Source organism: Bos indicus, chromosome 16 (assembly GCF_029378745.1).
Source record: "Bos indicus isolate NIAB-ARS_2022 breed Sahiwal x Tharparkar chromosome 16, NIAB-ARS_B.indTharparkar_mat_pri_1.0, whole genome shotgun sequence".
Lineage (NCBI taxonomy): Eukaryota > Metazoa > Chordata > Mammalia > Artiodactyla > Bovidae > Bos > Bos indicus.
In genome coordinates this window covers 31,021,179-31,034,038 of record NC_091775.1, presented here as the reverse complement: position 1 = coordinate 31,034,038, position 12,860 = coordinate 31,021,179, and the positions used below count along the sequence as shown (strand labels likewise).

At 36.0% G+C, this 12,860-nt stretch overlaps 1 protein-coding gene across 19 annotated transcripts in view; it reads left to right on the top strand.

Annotated features, from left to right (window-relative positions):
* CDC42BPA (CDC42 binding protein kinase alpha) overlaps positions 1-12,860 on the top strand; it is a 299,393-nt gene that overhangs the window by 116,609 nt on the left and 169,924 nt on the right. For all 19 annotated transcript variants that reach the window (XM_070768074.1, XM_070768072.1, XM_070768070.1 and 16 more), the window contains exon 5: positions 11,464-11,612. In XM_070768074.1, coding sequence (XP_070624175.1) covers positions 11,464-11,612 — 149 coding nt within the window. The remainder of the gene's footprint in view (positions 1-11,463; positions 11,613-12,860) is intronic.

Below are 12,860 nucleotides of genomic sequence, written 5' to 3'. Positions count from 1 at the left end.
AACCAGTAGTATCAAAGTTGTGTTTCATTCAGTTTTTTGGAAACAACTATTATCATTTCTGTGGGGTTTTTTTTTTTTTTTTTGTCAAATCAAAAGCCAAACATTCTTGGTATGCCATACACCCATTCACTGATTTTGCAATGGTAATGTTTTATTACAGTATTTTGAACAAAGGGCTGGCTGAAATATTTCTGAACCCCAAACCCCCCTTCAACCATTATTGTAAAGTATTGAATAGGCTTGGAAATTAGCTTTTCCTGTAGACTTGATATGTTTTCAAAATAAATTTAATATAAGATTACAAGGCAAAACAACACTTATATGAAAAACTATGCTGTGGTGAAGTCATTTTGACAGCTAATGTTTGAGTTACAAGAAATGTCAAGTTGCTGTATCTACTTCCCATATTGTCAAAAGTGAAAAGGAGAGAGATCTCCATTTCCATATAGATTTGCAGCAGATAGATATTTTGAGGTCAAACTACAGTTCTAACATCAGTTCTTGGCACTTGATGCGAGTGCAAAGGAGATGCTCATAGTTCAAAATTCGTTTAACTGGGCAGTGAAGAACTTCCATTTAACTTTGACTTAGAAGTGGTTAATCTGCAGTAATGACATGCTTAAACCCAAGTATCAGGAGAAAAATTCAATCGCGTTCTATAAATGCCTTACAGCTGAGGAATATGCTCAATCAAAACTATATACTCATGAACTGACACCAGTACCTTTTCTTGTGAATAGATAGTTTCACAGATGGGATGTGTAGAATCTCATCGTAGATCAGCATTTACAGATTTACATTTGCAGTAGATTTTTGATGGCTTGAGGCTTCCCTATTAGTTGAGCTGGTGAAGAATCTGCCTGCAATTCAGGAGACCCCGGTACAATTCCTGGGTCGGTAAGATCCCCTAGAGAAGGGAACAGCTACCCACTCCTGTATTTTGGCCTGGAGAATTCCATGGCCTGTATAGTCCATGGGGTCGCAAAGAGTTGAAATTGACTCAGAGACTTTTGGCACCCCACTCCAGAACTCTTGCCTGGAAAATCCCATGGACGGAGGAGCCTGGAAGGCTGCAGTCCATGGGGTCGCTGAGGGTCGGACACAACTGAGCGACTTCATTTTCACTTTTCACTTTCACGCATTGGAGAAGGAATGGCAACCCACTCCAGTGTTCTTGCCTGGAGAATCCCAGGGACGGGGGAGCCTGTTGGGCTGCCGTCTGTGGGGTCGCACAGAGTCGGACATGACTGAGGTGACTTAGCAGCAGCAGCAACAGAGACTTTCACTTCAACTTTCTTTTGATGATAGGGATCACTAACTTTGAGCCCCAGTTAAACAAACTTTTATATTCTCCTCTGCTTACAAAAGGATTACATTTTCTCATTAGTAGTCTGTATTACCAAAATTGTACTAATTATCATTATATTTTGAATTTTGCTAATGAAATATGTGGAAATTTTTTGTTATTATATATGTACCTATATGTTATTTTGATTTTGCCTCTTGCCTGCCAAGCCTAAACCCTATTTACTATGTAGTCCTTTACAAGAAAACTTGGCCAACACCTTTTGCAGATAACAGTGAATACAAGGAGCGAATGAGAATCAATAAATAGTGCTTGTGAAAAGAGAAAACAGATGTGCCTAGAGAAGATGGAGATAGGACACCTGAAGTAGAAAACTTGTGGGCATGATCCAAGCAAGAAAGAGAATCATAACACTGCACCATGAAAGCTAAAGCAAGAAGAGTTGGTAGAGGAAACCATTAACAGTGTAGTCTTGTTGTTATTGTTCATTCATGTCCAACTCTTTGCGATACCGCAGACTGTAGCACACCAGGCTTCCCTATCCTTCACCATCTCCCGGAGCTTGCTCACATCCATCGAGTCGGTGATGCCATCTGACCATCTTATCCTCTGCTGTCCCCTTCTACTCCTTCCTTCAATCTTTCCCAGCATCAGGGTCTTTTCTAATGAGTTGGCCCTTTGCATCAGGTGGCCAAAATATCAGAGCTTCAGCTTCAGCATCAGTCCTTCCAATGAATATTCAGGATTGATTTCCTTTAGGATTGACTGATTTGATCTCCTTGTAGTCCAAGGTGCTAAATAAAAAAGAGATGACTGGAAATACTGTGCCCACCCAAATCCTGTGTTTCAGCCTCAGTGGAATACCCTCCATTCTTGAACATCCTCTGTACTCTTCTATACTCTTCTTCATTTTTATTTTCCATAATACCTTTCATACTATGTCACTCCTCTTCCTCTTCCTGCCACTAGTCCTGTTGAAGTCTAGCCAGTACTTTAAAACTGTGCTCAAATTCTGTGTCTTAAATTCAGAATTCACAATTTGAATTAATCTTTCCTATTTCATTTTACCTTTACATTTTTAGTACTGCTGTTATATGATTAACGTGTGTGTGTGTGTGTGTGTGTATGTATCTTTGATTTTTTTGGTACAACTTAAAAATTTTTTTGAATAAATGACATGAACCCTGTTATCTTTAGCTAAAATATAATCAGAGATTAGTGAAACTTAATAGTTGTGGGGTTTATCTGATATCAGGACAGGTCAAGGTGTTCAAGCAGGGTCATTACTTGTCCTTATACTCCATACATGCTTCCAGAGTATAGTAGTGTTTTTCAAACTTCAAATTGTGACCCATTAGTGAGTTAGAAGGCATGGCACCCCACTCCAGTACTCTTGCCTGGAAAATCCCATGGATGGAGGAGCCTGGTAGGCTGCAGCCCATGGGGTCATGAAGAGTCGGACACGACTGAGCGACTTCACTTTCACTTTGCACTTTCATGATTGGAGAAGGAAATGGCAACCCACTCCAGTGTTCTTGCCTGGAGAATCTCAGGGATGGGGGAGCCTGGTGAGCTGCTGTCTATGGGGTTGCACAGAGTCGGACACGACTGAAGTGACTTAGCAGTGAGTTATAAAACCAATTTAGTAGGTTACAACCAGCACTTAAAAAATTAAATAGAATAGAAAATGATAGAGTTCGAGTAATAGGAATAAATATTATTTCATAACATTTATTTCTTTTATTATGATTACTGAATGTTCATATAAACCATATTTTTTATTGTGACTTATAGTCTATTGCCTAAAAGTCATGACATAGAGCTTTGCACATTTTAGTTGCTCAGTTGTTAAATTGAATGGAATATTTGACTTGAATTTACCATACTTACATGAAATTTTAGGGATGAATGTATCATTTCAAATATAATCTGCGTAGATAAGCAAATTTAAAAGTAAGTCAAACATGTGCCAAGTATTTGCTTAGCAAAATTGTAACAGTTTATCATAGCTTTGCAAAAATTTTAAGATAAGGACTATAGACCACTACGACAGTGTATTCTACTGTGGATAGATATAACACTGTATATTTATGGTTTGCTTAAAATCTATATTTTGCTATAAATATAGAGATATATAGAATGGAAATAAAGTGTTCAAATACCAAATTTTATATAGCAAAATTTTACCTAATTTTTAATTTAAAAAGCCTGATTTATAGCTCAGAGATTCTCTGTCCTCTGAGTTAATGAGTCTTTGCTTTTTGTATTTGACACCAGGATTAATACTTCTTTTTCAGAGACATTTTAAGAAACTGTGTGTATAGCCAGTCATTAATTATATTAGAATTAAAGTTTCACAATAACTGAGGAGGACTGAAATGCTCTAGAACTCAGATCTCCTGTAAAGTGTCAATTTTTCCTTACAGAAACCTTCATGGTATGAGTCAGAAGTCCTAAATTATCTTAGTTATCATCAAAGATTTTCTTTTGAATATTTATAAAATATAAGAAAATAAAATCATTTAAAAATATTGACAAGCCTAACTGTAGATACCCAAAAGGAAATTTTATTATACATAGTTATTTTCCAGAATAACTTTTAACCCTAGTAGCCCTAAACCAGTCAAACAAGTAATAGAATTTTCAGAGCTATACAGTTCAAGAAAGCTGTGATAAATATTCAGTAACTTGACTTTCATTTGTAATAAGTTCAGATTCACTATAGTCAGTTTATGAAACAATAATCATAGCATATGTGCATTTTATTTACTAGGAAGAAGTTGAATAATTTAATGAATGATATTAAGATGTGATTAGAACATTTTTTCCCTTAAGAAAAACTCACTAAAGCCAAGCCTACTTGGTAGCATGTATATGGACACATAAACTTACTCACTTAGACATCATTTAGAATATTACAAATCAACAAAATTTTCTTCTTCATATTTTTTATCCACTCTTTCCTATTTAGTTATTTTTGTTGTTGTTTGAGGAAAAAACAAAAAGATATTTAAAGCAAAAGTTTTACTTTTTGAATCAGCATTTGTAAACTGATTAGTGGGTGACAGATATTTATTGAATTGTATTTAGTCATATGAACTTCAAATTCTTACAAGAATCCAGTTTGTACTGAAGATAGGAATAGTTAGAAAGGTATTTTTGTAAAGAGTGAAAAAACAAAAAGCTAGAAGGGATAAATAAAAGTGGGGCTCTAAGGACTGACTATTAATCTCTTCATGTTAGAACAAGATAACTAAAGGAGTTTGGTGTTTTCCCTAAGACAACGTCTAAAGCGTATCTGTTCTGTGAAATGTTTTTTCCTTTGTACTATTTATTTATTGTATGTTTTCACATGGCTTATCGTATGCCTTCATAGCATTCTTTTATTGTATGTTTTCACATACTTTAGCATTCTTTCCTTGGAATGTTGTTCCTTAAAAAGCAAAACTTTTAATTAAGGATTTTTTAGAAATTCAGAATTGGAAATTTTCTGATTGTATATTCACATCTAGAGACCTGTTTATTTTGGAGGGATACAAGATTTCTGAAGACTCGGCCTGTATCCTTAATTTCTTTTTTTGTTATCTTGGTGCTTAGTACCTGCTGTTTATGTCATGGATATTGGCAGCTTTTTTTACTGAACGCTGAGTCTCTCTAATTTGAGTAAGATGGAAATTGATCAGAGGATCAAGAACCCTGAGTTCTGACTTTCCTACTCTTGAATGTATGTTTGGGCAAATAATTTATCTTCATTCTCTTTTATTACATAGCCATAAAATAGGAATAAACAGTCATATCCCTATCTCCAGTACAGGATATTATATAAATTATGATTACTGTACTTTCATTCTATAACTCCTACTTCTGGGGAAAATGAAAGCCATTGGCTACTCCAGCATGAACTTTAACTTTCTATGCTCTGACCTCAGCATCTTCCTTTCATCTCTCCCCTGTATAGAAATTTATCCACATTTGGACCTCTTCTTTTCTCTCAATGTGAATGAGGTATATCTTTATATTTAGGGTTATTCTTATTGTCCTTTGCCTTTGACTCCATCACCTTTGGCCTTTAGCAGAACTTGGCTCCAATGGTTGACCTCAGTTTGACTAGATTTTTTTTCCCTTCTATACAGTGATCTCTGTACAGTGATCTCTATACGTTAAAAAGTTAATAGTCTCACCCTCTTAAGGTAACTGATGTTAACTTTATTGTATCCTTTCATTTTTTATGCTTTGTAGAATTGTATGTTTGTGTGTATATGCTATTTTCTTCCTTTTTATAAAAATGGAATTACAAAGTATATATTATACAGCAGCTTGCTGTTGTCACTTAAAATATCTCATGGGCATATATGTTTAATTTTCTCTTGGGCAACAGTATAATATTTCACAGAATTAATATATTCAATGGATCCAATTACCAGTTTTGATGTTGATCTCTATTCATATTTTCATATTTGCTCCAGTTATCAACAGTGCTGTGCAGTAAGCATACTTGCCCATAAGCCTTACACACTGGAGCTTTAATTTTAATTGACTATATTTGAAGGCGGGAGGAGAAGGGGACAACAGAGGATGAGATGGTCAGATGGCATCACTGACTCAATGGACATGAATTTGAGTAAACTCTGGGAGTTGGTGATGGACAGGAAGGCCTGGTGTGCTGCAGTCCATGGGGTCGCAAAGAGTCAGACACGACTGAGCGACTGAAGTGAACTGATATTCCTAAGAGTGGAAATGCTAGATCGAGGGGTATGCATCTTTTAAAATTCAATAAATACTGTGAAATTACTTTCCCAAATAGTTGTAGTCACTCATCTTTCAAAAAATCAGTGTTTTTTAACTCACGTTCTCTAAAACAGCAGTGATCTTTTTGCTAGTCGCATTGATGAAAGATATCTCATTGTTGCTTTGGTTTTGATTATGTATTAATTGGCTAATTGTGTTTCCTCTTAAGTGAGTTACCTGTTAATAGCCTCAGCCTAGTTTTGCTGGATTCCTTCCCCTCTTCTTGACAATTGGTAGGACCTCTCTATGTTAGGATTATCATCTCCTCAGCATGCCATCTGAATGTTGCCTCTCAGTCTCTGATTTTCTTAAACTTGTTTAAAGACATTGTTGCCATATTGAGTATTTTAAAGGTAGTCAGCCTGTAAGAAGTAGATACTTGTCCTACTGGATATTAAATGTTACTGATTAGTTGATGAGAACAGTATGATACTGATACAGAAATAGACAACTATAGCAGAATAGAGTGCCCAAGAGCAGACCCAAGTGTATGTAGCATCTTAAAATATGATGAAGGGGAATTTCAATTAAGTTGGAGGAAAGAATGGAGTATTTAACTACTTGTTTTAAATAATTGACTCTCTGCATATGAGAAAGTACTCTTCACACCTTGTACAAAAAATCAATAAATTTCAGACGAATAAGTGAACCAGATTAAAAACAGATTCTTTTCCTTTCCTCTTCCTACAGCAGTACCCTCTGCTTATCTCTGTCAGAGATTTATATTACATTAAAAATGCCCATTTATTTGTATTTTTTCTTCATTAGATTGTAAATACCACGAAGGCAAGAACTGTGTCTTGTTAATTGTATCTCCCTTGCATACATGCAATGTTAGCACCTAGTACATTATTTTTATATATATATAAATATGGAATCAGTGAATGATTTCATTTGTCCCTCTCTTGTTCTGTATTCTTTTTTCCACTCCCAAGAAAATTATCTACAGAATAAATGTATTATAGAAAGCTGTTCACTTTGGCCATAAACTTGCAGTAGTGATATAATCAAGAGAGGCCCGGAGCCTGGATTAGGATAGTTGGTAGGGTTAGAAGTAGATGGACTTCACAGATTTAGTAGGAAATAGACTCAACAATGGAGAAGGCAATGGCACCCCACTCCAGTACTCTTGCCTGGAAAATCCTATGGACAGAGGGGCCTGGTAGGCTGCAGTCCATGGGGTCACGAAGAGTCAGACACGACTGAGCGACTTCACTTTCACTTTCCTGCATTGGAGAAGGAAATGGCAACCCACTCCAGTGTTCTTGCCTGGAGAATCCCAGGGACGGTGGAGCCTGGTGAGCTGCTGTCTCTGGGGTCGCACAGAGTTGGACATGATTGAAGCGACTTAGCGGCAGCAGCAGCAGCAGACTCAACAAAAACCCTGATGATTTAGTTGAATGTTTTAGTGAATAGTAAAGGAGAAAGCATAAAAGAATGACTTAGAGACAGTCACCGGGATATGTTGTAGAGGAAAAGGGCCTTTTTTTCCTACGTGAGAGTATTACTTGTCTGCCTTTTTGGATGCGTTTTGTCTGCCTAACAATAAAACTCTGTTGCGAGTATAGTTCATTTTCTTTTCTCTTGCCAGTCTCCTTGTGTGTTTTCTGCTTCTTCCTTTCCCCAGTTGCTGAATACTCTACCTCTGAGGACAAGGTGGGGGGAAATGTGAATAGTCAGAGGCAGAACACTCTTAGCAGGCAGGATAGGAGAGCAAGGAACACTTAAGTACTTACGTTTTATTCTGTCTTAAGGATGGTTGTATACTGTAGAAGAGATACATGATGCACACTGAAAGATTGGAAGGGAAGGAGTTCATGGAGTTTGGGGTTTGTTAAGAGAAGCACAAAGCATATGAGGATGAAAGTAGAAATAGTTGGTGACTCTCAGAGCCTAAGTTTTAAATGGTGATGGTGGATGGGGAAAATGATAGGATGATTATTTTTTAGCTGTTTATTGATAGATGGTATACTCAGACTTTAGGATTCTGGTATGGCAAGGATAGAGTACACTTTCAAGAGAGAAGAGCTTTTATGTAAAAGCCTTTGATCTATTCATACTCTGTGTGCTACCAAAAAGAAATCCTGATTGGTACCTAGTAAATGTTTATTGGAGAGTAAGTTATGTTTTATGACTTTCTATGTATAAATATTAGATTTTAAAGATACGTTTTTTTATTTGAAAAGTTTCTATGTTTGCTACTATATTCAGAGTACTTCTTTTTAAAGTTAGAGCTGTGGATTTCTTCTCCATATCCATCGCCAATTTTAGCAACATGTTTAGGTTAACAAAATTTTACTACATTAAATTAGTCTGGACAGAGGAGCCTATCGGGCTATAGTCCACGGGGTTGCAAAGAGTCGGATATGACTGAGCAACTTTACGCACGCACACACACACACGCGCAACCTTCTTGACAGTCTGTTAAGCATTAGACTTAGTAAATACAGCAAGTAAACCGTAGACCATAATTTGAAATATATTGTTTTCCTGATTTTCAGGGATTAACAAAATGAAATGTTTTTTTTTTTAATTTAACAAAATTGCCCATGCTTATAATTTTAATGTATAGTAATAAGAATGTGAATTTTCTCAAGACTTTTAAATCTTAATGTCAGCTTGGTAATAAACTTGAAATAGTAACTCTCTTCTATAATAAAATCACCTTAAAGACATTATAACTGGCATTTAAATATATTCTGTTTACTAACCTTCTTGTAAATGCTGTACTCTGGAGAAAGTATCATTATTGTAGTTATATAGATAAGAAGGTAAAGTGCCAAAGGAATTAATTTTTCAAAAGCTACTTATAACCCACAGTTAGAATTTGAATACAGGTCTTTCTGAGTACAAAACCTTCTTTCTTTCCACTATGTTTAGCTTTCGCTCACTAACTATGTTATGTTAGTGTTATGTTATGTTAGTATAACATAAACTATGTAACATAACAATATACTCATGTGTATGTAATACATATCCAGGAAATAACGAAGAAGTCTAGAAAATAGCAAAAAGTTAGGACAGACATAGTCTCTAATCTAACAGCCCAGGTTGCGTTTAGTTGTGTACTCCTTGTTTTATCTTTTTGGTGTACACACGCTGTAATGGGACACTATTGTTTTTATTTACATTATTGCACACTACTTCACTTCTGACATTAGATGTGTGGATTTTCTACATGTCAAGTAATTCTCCCACACTAGCTGGGTGTCCTCTAATTTAACTCAATTCTGATACTGTCCACCGAGAGAAGGCATCAGTCCTTCAAGATGTCCCCACTATATACTCCCCAAAGCAAAGTCCATGTTGTTACTGGTGCTTCTGACCTCCTGGCTGTAGATGAGAGATTTTTCTACCACCCTCCTCAAATTCAGTTTCTTTGCTAAAGCAGCTCACAGAACTCAGGAATAGCCCAATGAAAGAGATGTGAAGGGTAGGCACAGAGCTTCATGCCCACTCCCAGGCTGTACCACTCTCCCAGCACCTCCACTTGTTCGTCAGCCTAGGTGCTCTGTAAAACCCCAGGCTGAGTTTTTATGAAGGCCTCACAACTTAAGCATGATTGCTTAGATTGATTAAATAATTGGCCATTGATTTTTTTTTTAAATTGAAGCATAGTTGATTTACAATGCTGTGTTAGTTGCTGGTGTATAGCAGTGTGATTCAGGTATGCACATACATACACATGCATAGAATACATATTCTTTTCCATAATGTTTTATTATAGAAGATTGAATATAGTTCCCTGTGCTATGGAGCAGGACCTTATTGTTTATTTTATATACAACAGTTTATATGTGCTATTCCCAAACTCCTAATTTATCCCTCTCCCACCTCCTTTCCCCTTTGGTAACCATACCTACATTTGTTTTCTATGTATGTGAGTGAGTCTGTTTCTGTTTTGAAAATAAGTTCATTTGTGTTACATTTTGGATTCCACAGAAAAGCGATACCATATGGTGTTTGTCTCTCTCTGTCTGACTGACTTCACTTAATATGATAATCTCTACATCCATCTACGTTACTGCAAGTGTTATTATTTCATGCTTTTAAGGATTGAGTAGTATTCCATTATGTATATATACCACATCTTCTTTATCCTTTCATCTGTCAGTGGACATTCAGGTTGCTTCCACAGTCATAAATAGTACTGCTATGAACATTGAGGGTGTATGAATCTTTTTGAATTATCATTACCTCCAGATATATGCCCAGGAGTGGGATTGCTGGATCATATGGATGTTGATGATTTATTCAACTTCCAGTTCCTTTCCCTGGAGGTCACGAGTGAGGGTTCTGGGGGTGAGGGTGTGAGACTGAAAGTTCTGATAGTCTACTCTTGGTTGGTGCCCCAGGCAACTAGCCCCCATCCTTAGGTTTCCTAGAGGTTTTCCAAAAGTCACCTTATAAACTCTAGTGTAGCTGAAAGGAACTTGTTATAAATAACAAAAGACACCTTTATCTTGTCATTTGGGAAATTGCAATGTTTTTTTTTTCAACTTATGTATTTTAATTGGAGGCTAATTACTTTACAATATTGTAGTGGTTTTTGCCATACATTGACATGAATCAGCCATGGGTTTACATGTGTTCCTCATCCTGAACCCCCCTCCCACCTCCCTCCCCAACCCATCCCTCTGAGTCATCCCAGTGCACCAGCCCTGAGCACCCTATCTCATGCATCGAACCTGGACTGATGATCTGTTTCACATATGATAATATACATGTTTCAATGTTATTCTCTCAGATCATCCCACCCTTGCCCTATCCCACAGAGTTCAAAAGACTTCTATACATCTGTGTCTGTTTTGCTGTCTCTCATATAGGGTTATCATTACCATCTTTCTAAATTCCAATGGTTTTAAGAAATTCTCTGCTCTATTCCAAAAATATATATATTTCTTATTATAAATCACAATATTACATACCCATCAGAGTTTGTATCTAAAATTAGTTCTCCTCTGTTTATGTATACCTAAGAAAAGTCTTTACTGGTTCAAGATGAAATAAGGAAAATATAGTGATGATGAAGATGAATTTATTCAACATAAATGACTATCTTATATGAAATGTTGGTAAAACTGTGGTCTGTTGTTGTAGGTTGACGATAATGATGTTATTTTTCACTTTTAAAGACAACATCAAAGCAATGATAATCCCATGTTTTCCCCTGTACCAGTTGTTAGAAGATTATTTACTACTTTATGAAATTTTTAAGACTTATTGTGAGTGCTCCTGGTCATCTTACATAGCTTCTTGTTAACTAACAAGAAAAGTATTTGATCTGGTGCTGTTTGACCTTGCTGTACATTAAGTACATTGATTTTTCACTCATATTTATTGAGTACATTTTATATTTTCATTCCTAGTACCTGGTTATGGATTATTATGTTGGTGGGGATTTGCTTACTCTACTCAGCAAATTTGAAGATAGATTGCCTGAAGACATGGCTCGATTTTACTTGGCTGAGATGGTGATAGCAATTGATTCAGTTCATCAGCTGCATTATGTACACAGGTGAGTAAAATGCAGTGAAGGAGTGGATTATATAAATGTCAGAAGAGATGTTTTTGTAAGAAAGTGATCATTTTGATGGCCATGGGATGATTTCTTCTTTGTAAACTGACAGGTGTAATGATTTAGTTTAAAAATTTCCACAAATGTGTTATTTGGTATATAGTTTCAGATGGAATGAAAAGAAAAAGGCCATTTACAAAATGACTTTTATATAGGCCTGCTTTTATGCCTGTTTTCAAATGTTAAAAATCTCTATTTAAACATCTCATAATTTATGTGTAATAAAAAATGTTAAAACTTATTGGATGGTTTAAAAGGCAGCCTCACATTTTAAAAGGAAAGAAAGTAGGAAATCCTCCCAGAGTTATTGGTGAATTAATCATTCAGATGAGAAAATCTTTAGTGTTGTACAAAATGTGGGAGAGCAGAGACACTAAGGAGAAGCAGGCAAAGGGATCCTGGCGTGTTAGAAAGAGCAACCATTTTCTAAGACAGTGGTTTGAAAACTTCAGGATATGCATCAGAGTCATATGGAGGGCTGTTAAAACTCCAGAGTTTCTGATTTGGTAGGTTGGATGGGGCTGGAGAATTGGCATCTCTAGACCAGCAGCAGGATCAGTAGCATCACCTGAGAACGTGTTAGTTACTTAGTTTTAGTCGCTAAGTTGTGTCCGACTCTTGGAACCCCATAAGTCGGACACGATTAGTGACTAAACTAACTAACTAACTAACTAACACCTTCTCAGGTGATGCTACTGATACTGCTGCTGGTCTAGTGACTTCACTTTGGATAATTTATGCCAAGAGAGCAATGGGTGTTTCTTTTGAGTTGCAAGTGATAAGTGTAATCTCTGTGAAGAACAGGAATGGGGGAAGAAAAAAATTTTTCTGCCTCAGTGTTTATTTTGATGTGGGTATCTTATGTTGTGGATATCTTATGATGATTGATTTAATTAGTAATGTTTTGGGACATCATTAAAATAATATTTTTGGTTAAAAATTTTTGTATTTTTCAGATCTCAATTTTACTTTTCCTATTTGCATGCTTTTCTCTGTTGATATCTGATAATCACAAATTTTACTGAAAACTAAAACATGCACACATTAAAAATTGTAAAGTACAGTGCAGTTTTTAAGATGGTACTGTGGTCTCCAGAGTGAATTATAGTATAAGAACTCCGAAGTGCTTTTTTGTTGCTTAAGCAGTAATCCAAGATTGTAGCTGAGGGCTGTCATTTAAAAATACTT